Source organism: Bicyclus anynana, chromosome 4 (genome assembly GCF_947172395.1).
Source record: "Bicyclus anynana chromosome 4, ilBicAnyn1.1, whole genome shotgun sequence".
Taxonomy (NCBI): Eukaryota; Metazoa; Arthropoda; class Insecta; order Lepidoptera; family Nymphalidae; genus Bicyclus; species Bicyclus anynana.
In genome coordinates, this window is record NC_069086.1 from 17961467 (window position 1) to 17986458 (window position 24992).

Genomic DNA, 24992 nt, shown 5'->3' on the forward strand with positions numbered 1-24992 from the left:
GAATGTATCCCATAGAATCCCATATAAAATACCATTCCATATTCACAGTTTCTGTATTTGCGACATAGTTAGAAAACGTATCCCCCGCGAATAATGAGCTTTTACTGTACTTGAAATAATTTGATTTTACTGCATCATTTCTTAACAATTCATTCATCTCACCGATGAATAAAACATCGATGAATAAAGATAATGGCAAATTAAAATTGCCTAAACACATCATTCCATCAACCGGCTACGTATATCAATAAAAAAATGGAACCGTCGAATTGTGATAGTTTATCATATCACCGTGATATCTTATCACTATCAAATGATATCACTGACACACTCCAGCTGGCAGAAGAGTGAGGTGCACGTTCGTTGCTTTTGTTTTATTTTAGGTTTCTGTGATAAGTGTTGGTGATAAGGATTGAAGGCTTAAGAAATAGGTGTTTAAGAGGTAAGTGGATAACCGTGTTTTTGTAGGACATAGTAGTACTTAGTACTTGTACATATGTTTCATGTGGTAGTGCTAGTGTTAATACTTAGTAGTAGTGCTAGTAGTACTAGTAGACCTTTTTCGTCTGGCTTTACTATAGTCCTAGGGCTCATTTGCACGATGTTTTTTTTTATCGGACGTTAAAAAATAAAAGTCTATTTTCCAACGCCCAAAATTGAAAATGCAACACTGCTCGAAAAAACGCTATCGTGTAAACATATATACTTAAAACTCTCGTGCCAATGAGGGCTTATATCTGCCGATAAGCAGTATTCTAATGGCTATAGTCCAATCAATAGAGGAATTTCCTTAGATTCCTCAGTAACAGCTCCGATTTTGATAATATTTTTTTTTAAATCATGTTTTTATGTTATTTAAAATCAGAATTCTGAGGACTGAGGACTTCCGGAATATGCTTGTTTTATTGATTCGCTAGTATGGTTGTTGTACAGGCAAATGAGGTTTAGCCTATGCCTTAAGTTGAACTGTATGAAGCAGCGCAATAAAGGTGTTCTAAGCCCTACTTGTTGCATTGTTTATAGGATTTTTCACTGATTATTAGGTGAGTCATATTCTTATTCCGTCCACTATTATAACTAATAAAGTAACTAAACTTAGTAAGTATCTATCTACCTTACTAAGAAAGTTCAAAGCATGCAATCTATAATTTTAAGAATTTGTGTTGAAGTAAGGTTTAGAATTCTACTTGCAAATGTTTACCTTCACTAATGGGAATCGAACTGGTAATCTATTTATGCTAAATTAAGCAATACATATACGTGTAGTCATACCAGAATCAGTCACTCAGGAAATACGTAGAAAAATGCATCATATTGGAGATAACTGAAAATAGAAATGGCACAACTTAGATAGTTGCGAATGAAATGTATAGATTAAAGTTATGAAATATCTATCAATACAAAACCAATACATCTCTCATATTTTATGCAATCTCTTTTAATACCTACGCAAATAGAAATGTGTTTTACGTAATCTTATACAAATACATACGTTAATAAAGTAGGAAATGGCGAAATAAATTTCATTGAATTGATGACAGAATAATTGAGGATTATGATTAATGGAAGGTTACCATATACTAGGACAATACGTACGATCACATTTAGAGCTATCGAGATAGGTTGAATACTTGAATTACTTGAATATAACATAAAGTTCATATTGCTTGGCGATAAGGGTTAGCTGGTGCGGTTGTAACGTTCCACGGTCGAACCAAAAGACACGTAATGATCCATTTTCCTCTAAAGGTTTTTAAAAAAATCCGTCAGGACCAGCATCAACAGCCTCCGTGGCGCAATGGTATACACAGTGGACTTACAAGATGGAGGTCCTGGGTTCGATCCCCAGCTAGGCCGACTGAGATTTTCTTAATTGGTCCAGGTCTGGCTGGTGGGAGGCTTTGGCCGTGGTTAGTTACCACCCTACCGACAAAGACGTATCGCCAAGCGATTATGTGTTCTAGTACGATATAAACCGATAGAGGTGTGGATTTTCATCCTCCTAACAAGTTAGGCCGCTTCTATATACGATTGCATCATCACTTACCATCAGGTGAGATTGTAGTCAACGACTAACTTGTAAAGAATAAAAAATGGGGTAGGTACAAATCGACATATGAGCTTCAAATTACAGTAAGCGATACTATCGTAAGATCGTAAATTGTAGAATAGATTGCAAACGGTAATGGAAACATAATTTCATCGGATGATATTAATTTCAATAGAGAATTCAACATATTTGAGCATAACTCTAATGCGGATCCGCAAATCTCTGCAACACTAAATTGAATTCTCTGCACTAACAGATAAGTGATAGCTAGTGGACCTATCCGTATGGTTGTATATTCTTTGCCTTACATGTCTAAATAATATGTGGCTGACTTTGTAATAAACTTTTAGTCCGCTTTGTTATATAAATATTATTGTCTTTTGCAAAATCGTGGGCGGTATCATGTTTCAAAATGCAACCTTTGCATTGTGGTATAGTCTTTGTCTTGCATTTTTATACGACCAACTAAATTCTGATTATCTAATATCGTCTGCGGATTTGTATGAAGCGTTTGAGTGTTTAGTTGTGCCATGTTTGATTCATAAACTATTAGTATAAAATTATGTTGAAGACTTTCACAAGCAGCCAGTATCCTAGCCACCATTTTACGAGGGTATGAATAACTATTTATTACTAGCTGACACCACGCGGTTTCACCCGTGTGGTTTTTGTTCCCGTAGGAATACGGGGATAATAGCATATAGCCTTCCTCGATAGATGAGCCATCTAATACTGATTTTTTTTTAAATCGTATCGGTAGGTAGTTGCTGAGATTAGCGCGGTTAAGTAAACAAATTACATTTAATTTAATAAGGGGTATCACATCAGAAGCGGTTGTCTGCAAAACACAATTATTGAATGAAAGTCTGTCAGGTCTAACAATTCCCACTAAGAATGTTACCAATAAACCCTGAGTGGCCGAGAATGGAGTCACGCACTTGTGAACGATGTGTGTAGGGTTAAAGGATCCTTTGACTATTAACAAACACTCCCCTCCCCCTTTGCCACTCAAGTCACTCTCCCCGCCTATTCCAAATAACCCATAAAGAATTACACAACAAGAGATGTGGACGGCTCGAACGCAACGAGCACACTGAAGCCGTCCGTACCGTAAGTCGTTGCAACGCGGCGATAACATTAATTTAAATAAAAAATAATAATAATTTCAGGTGGAAAAGGAAAAGAAGATTCATGTCAAGATAACTAAATAACCCAAAATGTTGGTAGCTTCGTTGAACACGTTGACCCCGCGCATGCGGTTCAACTTCTCCAAGCCAAGGATCGACAACATCGTCTTCAAACTGCACTACAAGGCTACGGTGACCTTACTCCTGGCCTGCGTCATCCTGGTCTGCGCCAGGGAATACTTCGGAGAGCACATCAAATGTATTTCTGACCAGGGAGTCCCTGATCATGTTATACAGACTTACTGCTTCTTTATGGCTACTTTTACTATAGTAAGTAGACAATTTATAGATACTGTGGAATTTTCAACAGTATTCTTAGATTAAACCTTTTGTTCTACCCGCGTGGTTCCCGTTCCCGTAGGAATATGGGGATAAAATATAACCACTCGGAGACAATGCACTTAGCTTCCCAACAGTGATTTTTTTTTCAAATCGGTTCAGTAGTTTGATCATCTTTAACCTAGCGATCCAAATTCGACGCTATTCAACTTCGGTGCCTATATTGGATTCAGTTTAGGTTACAAGATGACTTCATAGTACGAGAAACCGAATGAATGGATTCCGTTAGCGGATCAATCAATCAATCAATCAAGTTAGCGGATTAGTTTAGGTTATTTTTGCTCAACAGCGTCAATTGGTCGGATATAGGACTCCGTGGTACGAAAAACCGAAGCAGTTCAGTTTAGGTCTGCAGTTGAGTCGCTATTATAGTTGATGGTAGGTGTACAGATCCTATACAATGCAAAGAAACAAACATGCAATCAAATCTTTCCTCTTTATTATATTTGTATAGATTGTATTATGAGTATACACCACTATTGAACTTTATTTACATTATATTGGTTTTAGGTTCGACACTACAATGAGAGTCTTCTAGAAACAGGGTTCCTACCCCACCCTGGCGTGGGACCTGCGCTGTCGACAGATCAAACTTTGCACCACACGTATTATCAGTGGGTACCTTTCGTACTGTTCATACAGTCTGTGTGCTTCTACATGCCACATTATGTATGGAAGAAGAAGGAAGGTGAGGAAATGCTGATGGACAAATCATTGCTATGCTTTGTATTTCTTTGTTGGTATAGTCAATCTTATCCAGGACGTCCGTTTAGCTTTCGATGAAGCGATGACATTACAGACAACTCGTATGTGCGTATACAGGCTGTTCCGTAATTAATGAATAAAACGTAAATGGTAGATAAAATACTGATTTGAATAGTTTTCGAAAATTCCCTAGGGTGACCAAGTTATATTTGGTTTTCGGATTTTTCAATTTTTTGTGTGAATCCCTTTTTTAATGCTGCTGTAAGTAATTATTATTTTTTAAATCTGATTTTTGTTTAACATTGAGGAATAAATTGAAAATGTTCACATTATTTTTATAAATAATGTTTTATTTTTTTTTAATAGCGTTTTATCCATTAAGTACGGAACACTCTTTATTTAAACGGAAAGTTTTTCTTCCTTCAGCTTCACACCAACGCACTGTCTGTCAACTCACTGACAAATACGCATCTGTAAAGTATACACCTTACTACACCGATAAAGATAGTTAAGATGTTAAAAATTTAAACGATATTTTAACTTATATATAATAACTTCAATAATACAAATTAAATTAATTAAATTAAATTAATTACTCTGCGCATGTAACATGTACAAAATATAAGTTTAACTGAATTGTAAAATATCACTATTAAGAAACAGGATAAAGAAAAATATATTATTTTGGCTTTCTTGATGCTTAAAAAATGTGATATCGAATATCATCCCTTCTTTAGCAATAATATATGTGTCTATATGTTATAGGTGGTAGAATTAAGGCACTCATCGATGGCTTGCAATTTGCCGGTTTGGCGTTAGCTGAAGAAGACATGAAAGTAGGAGCTAATACGGTGCCATCAAAATCAACTTTAGATAGCCGAATTGATATCATTAAGAAAGATATCATACTCAGGTATGTTTTTTGTTTATATTTGATTTGTTTATATATTTTAATCTGTATGTTTATTTGGTACTGATAATCTTTTGTTTAGGTAAGTTTCACTTACTTCACTCTACTGTTTACTTACTCTATTGCTGTGTAAACAGGGCCTGTAGGCAAGTATCACATTGATTCTCTTTCTACGATCGCAAACGCTACGAAAATTCATAAATGTATAGGAATGACATTTGCTATCGATTGGTCACGTGATCAAGTTGTCGATCGTATCTGTCATTCCCATAGATTATTCTAATTTTTGAAGCGTTAGCGTTTGTAGAAAGAGAAACGACGTGCCACGTGCCACAGGCCTTGTACTACTTGCTTGTTTCATATTAAAACAAGTCTACTTTCAAAACATTTTTCCGCTCAAGTCACTCGCCCCGCCTATCCCAAGTAAATCATGAGCCCATAAAGAATTACACAACAAGAAATGTGGACGGCTCGAACGCCACGAGCATTTGAAGACGACCGTACGACGAGCGCCTTAAATCGCAAGTCGTTCCCGCCAACCGAACGCCACTCCTCTCTAACTCCCTACTCTTTTCGGAAACAAGCGCCCTAGCATCGGCACGAGCCAACATGAGATCGAGCGATGTCATATCTGCGTCTATTCAATCAAATATTTGCATTTCATTAGTTACAAGAGTAGAAGGATTACTTTAATCTGATAGATTTTTTTTGATTAGGTTACGAATCACAAGGACCTGGTCAACGTGGCTGGTTCTGATGGAGATAGCGAACCTCGTACATCTAATGTTCCAGATATGGATGATAGATATATTCCTCAATGGTGCTTTCATGGACCTGGGGCCGAATGTGCTCGAATTTAAAAAGTGGCAGTATATTGCTGATCCTCTTGAGAGAATATTTCCTAAGGTTAGTTTTTATCATTATTTTTATCATATCAGCCGATGGACGTCCACTGCAGGACATAGGCCTTTTGTAGGGACTTCCAAACATCACGATACTGAGCCACCTGCATCCAGCGAATCCCTGCGACTCGCTTGATGTCATTAGTCCACCTGGTGGGGGGTCTACCAACACTGCGCTTACTAGTGTGGGTTCGCCATTCCAGCACTTTGGGATCCCAACGTACATCGGCTCTTCGAACTATGTGCCCCGCCCATTGCCACGTTAACAAGGTTAGTTTTAGTAAAAGCATTTCTTTAAATTTCACTAAAGCAGTTAAAACTACTTTTAACGTAAGTATAATACTTATAAGTACTTACTTAACTGTCTAAGTGTTTCATCAACGCACGGCTAAGTAGCTAGAAATGGAAAAGAATTTTTGGAAATAACACCTTTATTACTTACATGGTAATAATGGTAGGAGAAACTTGGTAATGTTTGTTTCTTCAAATACAAATATGATTATCATATTTTGTGGAGTTAAAAGGGGTGATATTTTGTATAGAATTATGGGGGTTATAAAGTAGATCAAACTGCATTTGTATCTGTTGATTATAAATAAAGACGTCATGATTTAAAGTTCCCACAAAGACTTAGTCAAAGGCGTCTGCTAGTCAGTTCGTATTGTCTGATTTTTTAGTTCTCTCTATGTATTTTAGGTTACAACGTGAAATTTTGAAAATTTTGTTTTTTCAGGTCACAAAGTGCACCTTCCACAAATTCGGTCCGAGTGGTTCCATCCAGCAGCACGACGCTCTCTGCGTGATGGCTCTCAACATCATCAACGAGAAGATCTACGTCGTGCTGTGGTTCTGGTTCCTGTTCCTCTTCATCTTATCCGTTCTTGGTAATATTCTTATTATGTAGATTAAAGTTTGGGTTATCCAATTCAAATTATCTCTACAGCTATATCTGCTTAGAATTCATCAAAAAGAGCAAAATATTTCTTATAGTTCTTGCGATGTAGCATGCGGGTGACAAGTCGTTTCACTCTTGAAAGTTTTCCGCGACTCAAGATAATCGTACGTATGATTAACGCCATACAAGCAATTGTCATACGCACAATGTTACAACGCACATAGGATAATAGTCTCTCTGTAATTGAATGGTTCTTTAGTATAAATATTTGTATAAAAGTTAGTTATATTTTTGTTATCATGTTTTCTCTTGCGCTGATCCCGTTCTTGGAATATAAGGATAAAACTAGCCAATACGCTATTACAGAGTATATCTATTGCTGTAGCAAGTTTCATTATTACCCATTCTTTCATTCATGAGTTATAAGTGAAATAATTAACCTAACTTCATATATATTTCTTATATGATCTTATAATATCTTTTTCTCGACTAATGCTTTTTAGACTTTTATTTATATTTGCCAAATCATGGCTGCGAAACAATTAAATTAATTATTTTTTTCAGCTGTTGTTTGGAGATTCCTGTCATTCTTCATGTACCGTCGCTCACTGAAATTCAATGAGCTCATGTTCCGACATGCATCGCATAGGAAGTTTAGTCCTTACAATGTGATTCAAGTCGTCAACGGATGTCAGTTTGGTGACTGGCTCTTCCTTTACTATCTCGCGAAAAACATGAAGGGAATCGTGTTTCAGTGAGTATAATTTTATCTATACTAATATTATAATCTATACTAATCTATACTTCTATACTAATATTATAAAGAGGTAAAGTTTGTAAGTTTGTAAGTTTGTCACATTTTTGAAATGGGGTAATCTTCGGAACTACTGGTCCGATTTTAAAAATTCTTTCACCAGTAGAATGTTACATTATCGGGGAGTGCTATAGGCTATATTTTATATTGATATCATATATATTAGCCGAGTTATCACAGTTTTTGTCATACTGGTCGGACTGAAAATCCTCTTAAACAGACTTATTCGCATGCGCTGCCTTAACTATTGTGTAAAATTGAAATTAATGTATGGAGACTTTATGTATCTATAAAAGTTCTACAAAAAAGTCCGCAACACCATATATCTATCTTCTATATATTAGCAGATATAGTACCTTTTGTGTTTTAAAAATTATTAATTTTATATACTTAGGTTTACGTCATTATTTATACAACTAAACTTTAATCCTTATTAAAATAAATTATTTTATAATCACAAAGATATTATGGAGATAAGATTTGCCCTTTACAGTATGTTAATTACTTAAATAGTTTCGGAGATAATACAAAATTTCTAAAAGACGCAGAAATTCCGCCATATGACGGTCGGCGCTTTCATTTACGTAGTTCCTGTTCCCGTGTGAATATGGGGATCAAACATAGCCTATGACACTCGCAAATAACGTAGCTTTCTATTGGTAAAACAATTTTCCAAATTGGTCCAGTAGATCCAGAGATTACCTCCTACAACCACACGAACTTTACCTCTTTATATTATTAGCATAGAAGTCTCTATTTCTCTTGGTCATACCACTACTCTCGAAGGACTGGACCGATTTTGCTAAGGGTAGGAGTAAGATAGGGAAGTTACAGGGTAGGGTAGGGTACGGGTAGGGAAGCGTAAGGGTAGTGTAGGGGTAGGGTAGTGGTAGGGTAGAGGTACGGGTAGGATAGGGAAGTGGTAGGGTAGGGGTAGGATAGTAGTAAAGTTGACATCGAAATTCACGCGGACGAAGTCGCGGGCGTCCGCTAGTGTATCTATATTTATAGATGTTCTTCGTTTAAACAATCATTTTTGTTACGCAAAGACTAAATTTGATTTGATAACCTTATCATGAGATGTGCATAAAAAAATAACGTGAACGGAGAACTAGTTTGGGCATAACTGTCTTAGAAATTCAATTTGAATAATTACAAGTATATAATCATAGATTTATTTTTATTGCAAGTTAAGCTAATTTTTCATTTGAAAATACAAGCGTCTCTTATTTTTCAAAACTGTTGATTTAAGTCATATTGTATCTGATACTTACTCAAAAACTTATGTATTACAATATTCGTAATGGTCCATTGTTCGTTATTAGTTGGTACTTTTAGCATTCAACGTGGTTGATATTACAATATCGTTCACAGGCAACTATTCGAACATCTTGCTGAAGAGTTACAAAAGCGAGAAGTGCCGTACGGTGAGAAAGATAACGATGAGAAAGGTGCCGAGCCGATACTATTGGGAAAAATCGACTACGATGACGAAACACTACCACTGAAAGGATCAAAGGACGATCTTGCCAAAGATAAGTTTTCATGAAGTACAAGGAAATAGTTATTTGTTAAGATAGGCTGCAAAAGGATTGTTAAGCTCGCGTATTGAATACCGGAGCAGCGAAGGATTCTAAGGCCAGTATTAATAGACCTTCCTCAGTATCGAACATGAAGTTTAAGCTTAACCTAAGAAGACAATAATTGTGATATTTATTAATATATTATGTTGAAGGATTCTACACTGCACTGCACTCATGTACAATTGTACGTGCTCTTGAGTTGAACTAGTTTCAAAATTGAATCCTTAGCGTAGCGATCGATTCAATCGCATAAAATGAAAATTAATGTGCAGCCGTGACTACCTAACACATATCATTTATTGTAATTATTGCCAGAAAATCTGCAAGAAAAGAAATTCTAAATTTCGTCACTATTATGAAAAGTGATTTCAAATCACTTTCCACATTAGTGGATAAAATTAAATCTTGCGCGATGATTTAGCGATACATACCTAAAAGCTTTTCTGACCTAGTGAGCTAAAAATAAATTTATTCTTAATCTGTGATGGCAATCTTGCTACAAATTAGAGTTAATTTAACTATAAGTATTTCATTTCTTTATGCTATGCTCAATTGTTAATAGTTTATACTGCGACATTTAATAATAACAGTCTAGATTATTTTGTAATGCACTTATTTTACAATTTCCCTTAGGTGTAGGTACCATATGGGACCTAATATTTAGTGCAAGAAAAAATACTCTAATAATATCTAGATATTTAAATCTGTAATTCAAGCAAATTTCAAATATGACTCAATTGAAACGAATTTAATATACTTTTTTATATGAACATGAGAGTTTATTAATTATATTAATAGGTAGACTGGTAAATTTTATTTATGTGTATTGTAAAAAATTGTTTTACATCTAAGTATCGAATATTATAATCGGATCAGAAAATCCATTTTTTTAATTGTTCCTTTTGAAATTTTATTGGAAAACCTTAGAAAATATAAAACGTGCAGCTTTTTATTGCAGACTCAGATTTTTATACTTTCCATATGATATTGGACAGGATTTTTAGTAGTTAGCATTGGCATATCTAGGATTATTTCCTAGGGAGGGCTAGGCCCCCGAAATCAAGTCTATTATTAGTATCATAATAGAATTCCATATTGGTAGCCCAGAATCATACGGTGGGCACAGGTCCATTCTAGGGTGGGCACAGGTCCATCCTAGGGTGGGCACGGCCCACCCGGCCCACCTGCTACATACGCCTATGGTAGTTAGATACGTTTAATTTTATCTTTTAGAGAAAAAGACAATGACATTATGTAAGCAATACCTCTCCAGTTAATTAAGAGATGTAGGTGTGTACGCAAACAATTATACATCCATATAGAATGGATACAGCCAATTATTTACTTTATTTGTTAAATAAATAGACTCGTAAGGAACTTTATGTGGGTCTGCGTATATAATTGACGAGTCGATTTATAGATTAGCGAAGTGTTACTGATGAACCACCAATTGTGATAATTGGAACGATTATCTACCTATTTTGGTTCTGCGTTTTGGAAAAGCAACATGGTACATCTATCGAAATTATCTGGTTAGGAGACAAAGATTTGTCATGCATTCTGTTTCATGAATCTGATAAAATGGATTTGAATTTAGATTTCATAATTTAATCGTGTTGTTTTTTTCAATAGACGTAGTAAACGTAACGTTACGAAACCTGACCCAGGAATCGAATCCAGGTCCTTACTATTCTTGGCCACTTATTGTTGGACGGGCGAAAATAAATCAATTATTCATTATTCATAATATACTTCCACAAATTGACGCTTACGTTAGGTGAATAAATCTAATATAAGTATTTTTCTTACTGTCTAGTATTTTATTTAATTTATCCTTACCTCTTTCCTTTCATCAATTATACATTATACAAGTATTATACAAGTTGGCCCTTGACTACAATCAACCTGATGGTAAGTGATGATGCAATCTAAGATGGAAGCGGGCTAACTTATTAGGAGGAGGATGAAAATCCACACTCCTTCCGGTTTCTACACGGCATCGTACCGGAACGCTAAATCGCTTGGCGGTACGTCTTTGCCGGTAGGGTGGTAACTAGCCACGGCCAAAGCCTCCCACCAGCCAAACAAGAATTTATAAAGTAACAATAATTTTCAATATTGACAATACTAATGACGGTGAGTAGGTATCCTTAGATTATACGTCCACTGCTGGACATAGGCCATGGACTTCCAAACGGTCTCGAGCCGCGAGCATCCAGCGGCTCCCTGCAACCCGCTTGATGCCCTCAGTCCACCTAGTAGGAGGTCTATCAACACTGCGCTTTCCGGTGCGGGGTCGAGCACCTTGGGACCCTGATGTCCATCGGTTCTTCGACTTATGTGGCCTGCACATTGCCACTTCAGCTTCGCGACTTCTGCGGTGCGGACCTCCTCATTTATAATTCGATCACGCAGAGAGACCCCAAGCATAGCTCGCTCCTGCTGAATGTCTTTGAGTCTTTTTATGAGGGCCACAGTTAGCGAGCAGGACGAAAACTACGGCATGCGAATTATTAAGGAAGGTAATAAACATTAATTTCATCAAATCCAATTAAAACATAAATTATCAAAAATAAACACAAAATACATTAAATAATTTATTAAATTGCTACTCGTAGGTACCTATGTTTACTAGGTATACCAATTTATATTAGGTACCTACTAATTGACATTGATTTTCCTTACAATAATGTTAAAAGAAAAGTAAGTACCTAATAAACGTTTTATGCGCAAGACAATAAAATACAACGTTGCACATATTACAGCTTGGTAGTATTATTATTTATACAAAAAGACTTAAAAATAACTAAACCGGGTACCGAACCCAGGACATACTACTATCCCCGGTGACAACATCACATTGAGCCCTCCTACTCGTGAAACATTTATCCGAACTGGGAATCGAACCCGGCACTAACAAGGCCAGTTCAATAAAGATCTCAACAGCTTGAAGTCTCACAACACGTGCAGTGATAATTCATTCCTCTACAGACCACATCACACAGGTTTACTAGCGACTGTTGACCCGGGTCGAATGCTTCGGGACGCTCTGACCTATTTTGTAAAATGGGTGATTTTGTGTTTTTTTTTATCTGTTTTCAATAAAGGATAAAACTTGCAATATATTTCAGTAATAATTGCGCAAATTTATGATATGGGCATTTGATTGATTGATTGATTTGAAAATATAACATCAGCTTTATATTATTATTGATCGTCACTATTGAAAATTTGTAACATGGAAAATAGTAGATTGTTAACCGAGGGTGGAAAGAATCAATTCCCGTGGTATTTAGACGCACGAGCGTTGCGAGGGCGGCTAATAGTAATAATATATTGATTCTTTTACTCGTGTTAAACACTCTACTTTTCATTTCGAATATGAGGAAATTTCATTTCGATTACGGGGAGTTATAATTATTGTCTATTTATTTGGCCCGCCCTTGGAACGTCGGTAAAGCAGTCGTTCAATTCAAGAGTTGTGGCTACTCTCCGTTAGGCAGCTCTCTCCAAGGTGAATGAATTACGATAAAATCTCGTTTCTAATATAAATAAATGTTATAGAATTCACTTTGCAAGATAAAATTACTAGTTCACATTTATATGGTTTTTAAAATGAAACTTCAGATAGCACTCTGCACCTTAGAAACGTCTTGTTTAATCCACCGTCTTGGGGGAGAGAGAAAGAGAGAAAGCGCGAAAAGAAATGAGACGGCAAATGGTCATTCGGAAACAAATATAACTTTAGACGAAATTCTGTTTAGTTTTTTTTTAATATTAAATACTATATATATAATATTAAAAATTAATTGTCATTAATTCCGTCGAAACGAAATAATTAATTTCGTTTTTTCTTAATTCCGTCACTGTTATGTAACAGATTAGTATCCCGCCAATTTATGTTGACTATTCAAATTTTATTTACCGAACTCAACACGTTATTGTTGCGGCTTATTCCGATTAAGAAGTTTGCGCTAAGTTTAGAAATTCAGATGGCCGTAGCATTTTTTTTATAATTGCTTTTTATTACATACTCAAGAACTTCATTGACGTTGGCAGGCTGTATGGTCAGTGATCTTTGCCTGTCCTCGAATTTAGTTGGGGACAAATAAAAAAAACACAAATCTCTTTACAGCTGATGACAGCAGTTCTAATTTTAAAGTTCATTACGGCCCTTATGGGGGAAGTAATTTGTATGAGTTATTCCCTGCCATATGGAGGGAAGCAGCATTTTCAACCCAATACTCAGATCAAAACAACACTACTTTCCGAGTATGAGAAATGAAAAATACATTTTATTTAACAATTCTGGTTGGAGTCTTTATCGGTGTTTAGGCGAACGCAGCTGCTCTGCCTGTGGGCTAATCTTAGTACCTTCTAAAATATTGGAGGAAACAACCGAGTCTCTTAGAGATTCTTTGAGAGTCTTGATATTATTGTCGGCAAGGCATTATATAGTTCTTTGTCCAGGAAAGTACTACTGCAATGCTTATTTTCACCGAGACGCTTCATTGTAGTTTTTTAATCTGAAGTGTATGGTTGCTGGTTAAATTCCACGTTTAATACCTTCGCCTAACCGGGGCAGGGAAGTGCAGTGTGGTACAAATTACGTATCCTTAGTCCTACAAAGTTTTGGTTGTTATCTCAGGTTGTTATAAGTGATATTTTTATACCTATAAGTTGTGGTCCACCTTAAATTATTGTGTCAACTATTACTATAAAAATAGAAATCTCAGAGAGATACAAAAAATAAAAGTAATAGTTATATTTTTAGTATCCCTCTGAGATTGGTGAACTATACGATACTTATTAGAAACTGAAACCGAATATTATAAAATAATATTATAATTTAACACTGTGCATAGCGTCCCGCAGCAAAGGCCAATACCTGGAATTTTGGCCGCACAGGTAGCGCGACTGGTTCTGTGGCGAGCACACAGACACAACGCATAGAAGAGCATTTACAGTATAAACAGCCCATGCGCGCCCGGCTCACTCGCAACTTGCATAAGCTATAGTCGTGTAAACGGCAAGTGCACTTGACAACTATATACATGACCTAAAAAGATTTAAATATATCTAAATACCCACGCTATTTTTATTGTTAATCTATTTTTCATTGCATTAAATTCTCAAGAATTTTTAAATCGCGACAATAGCGTCACCTATCGGAACCAAACAGCTTGTCATAAAAAAACCGTTCCATGGTTATAATTTAAAACATTCTTTGAAATCAGTGGGTAGTTGTTAAAATGACTATGTTGTACACATTATGATAATATTATTACCAATTTTACAATAATAGCTTTTATTTTCCAGCCATAAATAAATTATGTAAATAGTCTGAGAAATAAATTGACATTGAATAGTTTTCACATAAAGAAACTTGTGTTATGTATATTAACAAAAAGTACAAAAATCTCAAGCGAATCTTTAATAGCATTAAAAAGCTGAAGAGTTCATTTGTTTGTCTGGTTGAACGCGCTAATTTCAAGAACTACTGGTCCAATTTGAAAAAATCTTTCAGTGTTAGATAGCCAGTGATAGATAGATAGATGCATTAAATAATTAGTTAAGAATAAAGTGCTAGTACTTACTATTGATTTTGTGCATTTCATAATATGAATCTTATTAATAATATGAACCTAGGTATATATTATTATTATCTCTATTTCAAGTTTCAGTTAATAATACAAGAATATTGTATCAAAATAATACCAGTAGACTGTTATATGACTTAATTTTAGGTATTCATGTTGCTTACATTTGTGTTTTATAATGAAAAATGATTTTGTAAATAATTGTGATTATAATACTACGTTAACAGGAACGCATTACATATTTTTTTAGAGTGGCAACATAGGAAACAAGATGGTGGCTGCGCGCCATTGTTAATAGTTAGAGCTTTGGTAAATAGTGTCATCTTTGTCTAACATTGTGTGACGTAATAAGGAAATAAACGCCGTCACTGTCGCGCTTGTTAGATAATGTGAAGGCCCACAAAGACTGGCATTTGTAAATGCAATCTGTCACATTGGATTTGGAAAACAAAATAAATTTTTACGAGTGCGGATCGGCCGTGTGTCTGGTTTATTTTATTTTGCTTTCGAAACTTACGTTTTATGTGTGATATAATGAATTGCGTTAAGTTAAACGATATTGGTAGTAAAATAACTACCGACAATAATTAATCATGAACTCAGAAGCGAGGAATTAAAGTATGAATTTGTATTTCGAAATTTGACTTGCTTATGTTCGGACTGAGTGGCAAAACAAATGAAGAATTAGGTTTACTGGATAAGAAAATTTACAAATATAACAATACTCAACGAACTGGTGAGTTAAATACTTATTTACTAAACATCACTTTTAAAAATAATACTTTTAGTTTGCTAAGAAATTAATGAATAATATTACGCATTGTGAATACATAAATAACTGTATCGAAGACTTCAGTTAAAAATGTCCTTACGTAAATAATAATTTGGAATTATATTAAAACGCATACTTCCGCTACTGTGTTGTGTGAAAAAACTAATTAAGTAGGTACTTATCTGAAATGTTTTAAAATTGTCCAATTTATTATGTATGTCTTAATTATTTTAAAATATATTACCTACTTAGTTCCCTATTTTTTTTTTATTTTTTGTTAATAATTCTGATGTTGATAACTATTTGTACCTATGGACTGGGTCTAGATCTGAAGATATGAAACAATGTATTAGATATTTAAAATGGTAGTGTGATACTATTTAGAATGAGCTAAGAGTCTAAACTCAGTATCTACTGATTATAAGATTAAGCTAAAAAAAAGAATAAAAATGTGCTTTAAGTGTAAGCACAAAGCTGAATTGCTGTGAATAATTTATACACCTTTAACAATATGAAAATATAAAAATAAATGAGAATAGTAGTAATAAAATGTGCTGGAAGCATTATTTGTATAAGCTGCAGTTGCTCCATGATTTTAGCCCTGACCGTTGGACTTTTGTTGTAACCACTCTCATGGAATATTGGTCATATTTAAAAGATATGGAAAATATACTTGTTCACTTAATTATAAAATACTAACAAAGCGAGAACTTGAAAGTTCCTAGTTACCACGCAAAGACATACTGCCAAGTGATTTCGCATTCTGTTAGGATGCCTGGATGCCACATAGAAACCGTTAGAGATATGGTTAGAACAGACTGGTACCACATCCAAGTTAGCCTGCTTACATCTTAAACTCCATCGTCATGTAATATCAGGTGAGATCACAGTCAAGGGCCAACTTGTAATTCAATAAAAAAACCCAAACATTTATAATTTTATAAAAACTTTTAGCCCACACCCTTTTTATTCCTACCATATTAAGCTGTGCTAGAAGCATGGCTGTCAAAGTTTCAGGTTTTACAATAAATATTATAACCAATAAGACAATCATGCATGGCTTTGTACAGTTTTTTTATATTTAAGTAAATTATCCCTGCTGTTTCCACACTTAGTCTTGTTCTTCAGGGTATATTGGAATTTAAAGTACCCTATATGCAGTGATATATACTGTGAACTGCACTTATTTTTATTTATAAGGGCACACAAAAGTTAGCCAAATTCATGAGCCGAGCGATAGACAGTGATCATGGAGTCTATGGACCATAGATACAATATAATATGTTGTTGCCTATATGCTATTCAAGAGTACAATCTATCCCTTTGTCTAAATTCATCTGGATGTGTTCAGCTGTTGTGGAGTTAGTCATGATGTAACTGATCACTTTCTTTTATGAAATAATAGTCATTAACTTAAGATTAAGAATAAATCTAGAAAATTTAAGATCTTCAAACAAGGATTTATTAAAAACTGTAACATACAATAATAATATGGTATGCATTTGTGTTGCAAATTGCATCATCACAAACCATTATTAAGAAAATTAGACCATAAATATCATTACATTAAAATGATTTTCTATATTCTATAAATTGTGCACTTAAATTATTATTGTTCTTTAATTATGGATAGAACTAAAAAAGTTTAAAATATAATATTGAAACTATGCAGTTAAGGAGAAATCTTGTATTAGTGGCTGTAGCTGTGAAGCCCAGTATTGGTCTTAAAACACAGGATAGTGGTTACAAGCAGCGCTGGGCTAGGTTCGTAGCTGGGCAGGTAGAGGTTAGCCTATGTGGTATGAGAATATGAGGTCCTGGGTTTGATTTGGGTGGGGCTATGAAATGTAGAGCATTCTAGTTGTAGTAGAGAGTTGAGAAGCTGTTGGTCCGTCTTATTATTACCATATGATATAATAGAAATATAGAAACATCATCATCCTACGCCCGCCAACCCTCATTGGAGCAGTATGGTGGGTCTAATTTCCATTCCTCTATATGGTGGGTCCTCAAAAAACTGGACTGGTAGAATGTTAACACACACTGATAATACAATGCCTATATCTAGCTGAGGATGTCCATCGGCTGATGTGATGATGATGACATAAGGAAACCAAAATTATTTAGGATTTGTTTTTCCCCATAAACAACAATTTACTAAGTAATGCAATAGGAAAAAAAACAATGCATATTAACCCTGGTATTGCGTGATGAAATACCGATGCGCTGCGTCGCACGTGCGTACCATGCATTAGGTCACGGACCGCATTTTTGTGGTACCGCCGTACCACGAGCGGACCGTGTAATTTGGTTCATCCTGCTCTCGCTTTAATCACCTTTAATGGTACACAAGCTAGGGCGGTCTCACTTGATTTATTATAGCCACCATAGATAGGACCGTTTGCTATTCCCGCATTCATAGATATTGGGGATCAGATGTTAATGGAATGTGTTAAGAGTGGAATGCACTAAATGGTATGCTCTCTGATTTGGATGGTTTTTTTTAAATCTTTATTGATATATTGCAGTCCGTAATTATATTTGGAACATTATTCTAGTTCTTCCTAGCTACTGTCAATTCAATTTAAAAATTGTATATGTGAAAAATTTGACGGCCTCCGTGGCGCAGTGGTATGCGTTGTGGATTTACAAGACGGAGGTCCTGGGTTCGATCCCCGGCTGGGCTGATTGAGGTTTCCTTAATTGGTCCAGGTCCAGTTAGTTACCACCCTACCGGCAAAGACGTACCGCCAAGTGATTTACGGTTCCGGTATGATGTCGTTTAAAAACCGAAAGGGGTGTAGATTTTCATCTAACTCTTAACAACTTAGCCGCCTTCCATCTTAGATTGCATCATCACTTACCATCAGGTGCTATGGTAAAATGGTGACGGTGGTACGAGCTCAAATAGCTCTTGCACACACACTCTCCGAAATATATTCTGTAAAATACCAAAAGACTTTCAACCTACTTGTCCAGTCCATCTGCTTGGTTTATCAATGATAGCAAACGCCGCGGGATTTCACCCGCGTGGTTCCCGTTCCCGTAGGAATACGAGGATAAAATATAGCACTTGGGGATAGTGTAACTTCCCAACAGTCAAAGAACTTTTCAAATAGGTTCAGTAGTTTCGGAGCCTATACAATCAAATCTTTCCTCTTTATAATATTAGTACGAGTTTAGTTTACTTAAAATGAATATTGCGGCATATTTCGTAAGCTAAGCTAAGCTTAGCGAAGCTTAACCGATGAGTTGTACTTGAAACACGATATAACTGCACCCGATTGTCGCTCGCCTTGGCCGAGAGGAGACCCGTTTTGTCCTGACGTTTATGTCAATAATTATTATCTTTAGCATTATCAATGTAAGGCTCCGGTGCACGGATCTATGTTTAACTAGATACCGCACACCTAAAATATAAATAATTGTACTTAATTTAAAACTACCTCGTTTGTTTAGTGGTTAGCCTATGTGGCTTTGATATTACCAGTTACTGTTTTTTTTCCAAGAAATTCTTAGTAAATTTTCTTTGCCCGGAGATGGGAATTTTGTGATATTGTACGTAGTATTGAGTTGTACCTTTATTTTTATTCTTTACAAGTTAGCCCTTGACTACAATCTGACCCATTGGTAAGTGATGATGCAATCTAAGATGTAAGCGGGTTAACTTGATAGGAGTAGGATGAAAATCCATCCTTAATACCAGTCACAAACGTCGTTTCTCTGAAGCTAATCGCTGCATAGGTATGCACCGGCCCTTGTAGAGCCAGGCATCAATTTTGGCTGGTGGAAGGCTTTGGCCGTGGCTAGTTACCACCCTACCGACAAAGACGTACCGCCAAGCGATTTAGCGTTCCGGTACGATGTCGTGTAGAAACCGAAAGGGGTGTGGATTTCATCCTCCTCCTAACAAGTTATCCCGATTCCATCTTATCTTGCATCATCACTTACTATCAGGTGATAATATGAAAATCTGTCAATAGGTGTGTATAGTTGTAGAGCTTTCGCGAAGGAACTTTGATAAATATAATAATTATGTGATACATTGCTTGTTTAAAGCCATTGCAAACATACAGATTATCATGTTTGCTGCACACACGAAGTATGACAAACAAGTTTATAAACAAAATGTGAGCATTGTTTATATATGACCATACGCCTTTGTCTAATAGTGAGCATTGCTCTATTTATAAACACACGTTAATTATTTGATAACACTTATAAAATAATGAAAGTAATTATTTTAGTATTAGTCAAGCCCGTTAACCCGCTTTGAAGCTGCGTGGTGGGTGTAAACTCAGACATCATCATCATTATCAACCCATATTCGGCTCATTGTTGAGCACGAGTGTCCTCTCAGAATGAGAAGGGTTAGGCTAATAGCCCACCACGCTGGTCCAATGTGGATTAGCAGACTTCACACACGTAGAGAATTAAGAAAATTCTCAGGTATGGTTTCTTTAAGATGTTCTCCTTCACCGTTCGAGATACGTGATATTTAATTTAAATGCACATAACTGAAAGGTCGGGGGTGCGTGCCCGGAATGGATTCGAATTACTATTAATTATACCCCAATCGGAGGAAAAATTCATATCTACTGGTTGTTAAAAATTAACCTGAATGCTATAGTTGTATCAAAATTGGATTATAACGTTTTTTGGAAAATAGTTTATATTCAGAATCATTAAGAAAATCATAAAATCTTTTTGATTGATGATTTTTAAAAACTTTGTCTTTATAACCATAGATTCGGCGTTCAATAAACATCGTGTTTCAAATCAGTGGAGCTAGTTTTCTGCTAACGTCATCTGCATTTTCAGTGTTGGTACGATTCTTGCGTCTTTAGCTAGTCATGCGGTCAGCCTGCGGTTGACTAATAAAACAGAAAAATACTCCAAAGGATCTCTTAAGTTAAGGAAAATCCAAACAAGCACGTTTGAAAAATCAAAGTCTGTTTTTCGTGATTTTGAATGATCATTATTTTAATTTTTCCTTTCTTCTTTTGAACTACAATCTCACCTGTTGGTACCTAAGTGATGATGCAATCTAAGATGTAAGCGGGCTAATTTGTCAGAAGGAGAATGAAAATCCACACCCCTTATGGTTTCTACACGACATCGTACCGGAACGCTAAATCGTTTGGTGATACGTATTTGTCAGTTAACGGCCGAAGCCTCCCAATAGCAAAGACCAATTAAGAAAACCTCAATCGGTCAGCCGGGGATAAAATCCGGGTCCTCCGACTTGTAAATCCACCACCACTGCGCCACAACGCCGTCTAGGAAGATGTAAAAATATTTCACTAGAAGTAAGAACTACAATACAACTATTATTACTTCTATTATAATAAGCTTATCCATACAAATTGCGTCATGTTATGCCTAGTTCGAACTACTTTAGTATTTTAGTCAAGTACGAACATAACAATTTATGAATTTACCGCCCAAAAATCGTTCGTACTCGACTAATATACTAAAGTAGTCTTTACGGCCTTTTAAGGTGAATGGCACTAACCTTAACGATACGTTCATGTTATTATTGATACTTAGGAATTTTAGTTCCTCATCTTGTTACAAAATTACAAATCGTCCCACTCCATCGGCCTTACCAATATTATTTTCTGAATCAGATTGCTAAGAGTAACGTACAACAATATGTATCGTTAAATTAGTTGCATTTTCAGACATGCCCTAAGACATAATAGAGTAACCAAATGTACTCAGTATTTTTCGTACAATACTACTACTACTAATTTTTGAAAATGTTGCATCACTACACTTTGCAGAGTAGGTACCAGACTTATTTTTCCTGTAAATACGTAATGTAACAGGACAATATTTTGTGGATGTCTGTGATGGTCAATGTTATTCATGTTGCGGTAAACCGCACGATTCAGATTTATTGTTTTTCAAAACGACTTACCTCTTTGTCAGGTTTATTATATTCGGCAAAATATTAGTACACAATTTATGTAACATACGGCCATATTGGCCAGAAAAAAATGGTGTATGGATATCTCTGTTAAAAATGAGTCGGCCTTAAAACACTAGAGGTAAGATTCTAGAGGTAAGATTTGATTGTTTGTTTGTAAGTAATATAGTAGTAAGAGCAGTGATAGCCCAGTGGATGTGACATCTGCCTCCGATTCCGGAGGGTGTGGGTTCGAATCCGGTTCAGGGCATGCACCTCCAACTTTTCAGTTGTGTGCATTTTAAGAAATTACATATCACGTGTCTCAATCGGTGAAGGAAAACATCGTGAGGAAACCTGCATACCAGAGAATTATATTCATTCTCTGCGTGTGTGAAGTCTGCCAATCCGCATTGGGCCAGCGTGGTGGACTATTGGCCTAACCCCTCTCATTCTGAGAGGAGACTCGAGCTCAGCAGTGAGCCGAATATGGGTTGATGACGAAGTAATATAGCGAGAAGCATCTGTTGAGTGTTGGTACAACAATAAGCCACATACATACAAGTTTTATCACCTCTCGTCTTAAGGTTAAGTTTTCGTATCAATATATAACCGTGGCTTATATATTCACCATGTGGTATTAAAATTTTTCTCTCACTGACTTGCCAAGCTCAATTCTTGTGCTATGTCGTATCGAGCAACACAAATAAATGGTTTATCATTCCCCGCGGCCGATTGGTGAATGGCAATTGGGAGTGACACGACAAGTGGCCAATTTGGGGCGCCCTCTGCTGCACTGGCCACGAGCATTGTGCCGTTTTCTAGAGGGCACGGAAGATTACATGATGCAGCGCTCTAGCTAGTTGCAATGAAGACGAATTGAACACTGTATTCTAATGTGTTTTTCGCAGTGTCAAGTATTTGTTCAAGCCTGCCGGCCTTTTCCTATCTTGGTCTTTATTACCGATCTGTTCAAATAAACAACAAGTCAATTGACAAAATATCATCTACATACTACGATACAAAATACAACTGTCATCCAGTGCTTAGGCCAGCTGTCATATTGAACGTACACATACTATAGCTTGGCAAGTTTGTTGGTGACACTCCCATGATAACGGGCAACGAGGGAAAAGTAGTGCGCGGGTGTGCAGACGTGTGCGCTGGTCATTGCTACCCCTCCCAGCCTGCGTGGACCATCGAATTTGCCAAGCTTTAATTACTCTTTTGGTAGGTATACCTTAGGTAACTAAATTAGAAATACTTTCAGAAGTTCGGCTGGACTCAAAGTATCTTCGGTGAATATGGTAAAATTGTTGTACCACGGTCTGCATAAAGTCGTATGGTTACCATAGGAATTTTTAGATCGGTTTTGGAACGAGCCTTTAATATTTTAGAGCACAATGTCTTGGAAGATAAATCTACTAATCGATTTGCAGTTATATAATTTAATTGCAAATCAATTAAAAGGCAATCTTTGCCTAATCTCTAATCGATTTAAGATTAATTACTGAAAGCGTTTCGTTTCTCGTACAATTTAGGGCGATAGTGTATGCAAGTGCATCTATACTTTTAGTATCATTTTTTCAGTTTGCTCATTTGATCAATCATAATATTTTAACTGTCGAACCTATTACAGGATAGTTGATATGTAAATCCACATTAGTATTTTGTACTCTCTCTAATATATAGAAGTGCCTATGTGTTACACGACATATTTTTGTTAAATTGTTTAATACACTTAATACAATTCAGTTTGTTAAATTGTTTAATATGTTTAGTGAATAAATCTTTATTTACAACAAAATTCTCTTTTGAATTGTACACTCGGTCAGTTAGTCAATAGAAGTTTTAACCATAGAGTTGTTGAGAATTCAAAATATTCATTATTTTAAACATTTTCCTTCTTTAAAAAAAAAAGTCATAAATCAGATTTTAGAAGGTTTTTCCTTTTTCTGTGGTAGTATTTATTTCGGTGTAATTAAGTGATTTTAAAATGCACTGTAACTTCCTAATTAAATAGAATATAACTAATGTTTACATGTATAAAACAATCTCAATTTGACATTAGTTACTGTCAAATTAAACTAAGTCTCAATGCCAAACACCACACCGCTGCCTTTTATTAATGGAAATTAATTCATTGACACAATAGCTAAATCATTAACGTTTTTTTCCGGGTCATAAATGTATTTTTATAACACAGTTATGTACTTAGTTCAGTTCTATTGACCTCGTGTGCGTCAGATTGTTCTACAAACGAGGAAACAGCCATTTGGAACCTTTTTGTTGAGGAAAACAGCTGATCTGTAGCAGACCGTATTAATTAATTGTTATCATAGGAAATAGATGCCGTCTATTTCGACATTAGTCATATACACGTTTACAATATTTTTATCCCTTACAATGTTTATTATGTCAACGACCTTAACGTCATTAGTAGTTGTTTAGTTGTTTTTCCTTTGTTCTATTATTCTTACCAAGGCAGTTTTCTCTGATTAAGGTCACAGTTTAAAAAGTTTTAATTACTTTCGCTTACGCAATACTTCGTACTATTACATTAATATTGAGCTATGTAACCTTAAAGATCGTAAGAAATACAATTTTTTTCGTAAGAGATGTTTTTTAACGAAACTTATGGGATCGACTTTCACGAATTATCGATTACGTAAACCCATTGAAGTGTTGCTTTGTGGTACATTCTTTTTGGAAATTGTATCTATTGGTAACGGTGGACGGATAAACCTAATTTTTCTGCTCCAACAAAAACTTAGAAATTCTTAGTGTAACGAAATGTAAATTTCTTCATCCAATTCAATTATTTGAAAACAACTGTAGCTTGGAAATCTGTTACCGTAGCGAAATGTGTTGTTTTTTGATCTTTAGCTTTAGGAATGAATTACTTTTTGTGTACCAAAATGGGATTTATTAAGCTGTGCTCACTAAGATTACATTTAAAAAAATCCATTTTTTACAACAGTTTACTCTCGTAGCATTTACTTAGACAGTTATCTGATGGACTCTGAAAAGACAATGACTAAACAGGCTGATGGTCTACTTTATCTAAAAATAAAAGAGCAAAGGTCTGTTAATTTCACTGCCATGCAACCATCACAATAACCATGCAATGTAACCCAAATCCTACTTCTGTGTTTCTTGTTAGCTCATAGTAGAATCTGCATTCCGGAATGGTCAAGAATTTACTACAAATATACTTGACTTCTAAAAATTTATTAAACTAAGCCTTCTTGAAGTACAATTTAAATTTGAACATGTAATTGAAACTTGGACGGACTTCCCCACATCCACCATACTCGATAGTTG

At 35.6% G+C, this 24992-nt stretch overlaps 2 protein-coding genes across 2 annotated transcripts in view; both read left to right on the forward strand.

The window, feature by feature from the left end:
- Positions 1-227: 227 nt before the first annotated feature.
- LOC112055539 (innexin inx7) lies at positions 228-9462 on the forward strand. The gene is made up of 8 exons (XM_024095710.2): positions 228-442; positions 3220-3507; positions 4087-4264; positions 5047-5194; positions 5908-6097; positions 6827-6977; positions 7553-7742; positions 9177-9462. The coding sequence occupies exons 2-8, from the start codon at positions 3268-3270 to the stop codon at positions 9349-9351; spliced, it is 1272 nt and encodes a 423-aa protein (XP_023951478.2). The 5' UTR covers positions 228-442; positions 3220-3267; the 3' UTR covers positions 9352-9462.
- Positions 9463-15337: 5875 nt separating this feature from the next.
- The window catches only part of LOC112055538 (innexin inx1), a 48267-nt gene continuing 38612 nt past the window's right edge, over positions 15338-24992 (forward strand). The window contains exon 1 of the mRNA XM_024095709.2: positions 15338-15721. The gene's annotated coding sequence lies outside the window, so the exon portion shown is untranslated. The remainder of the gene's footprint in view (positions 15722-24992) is intronic.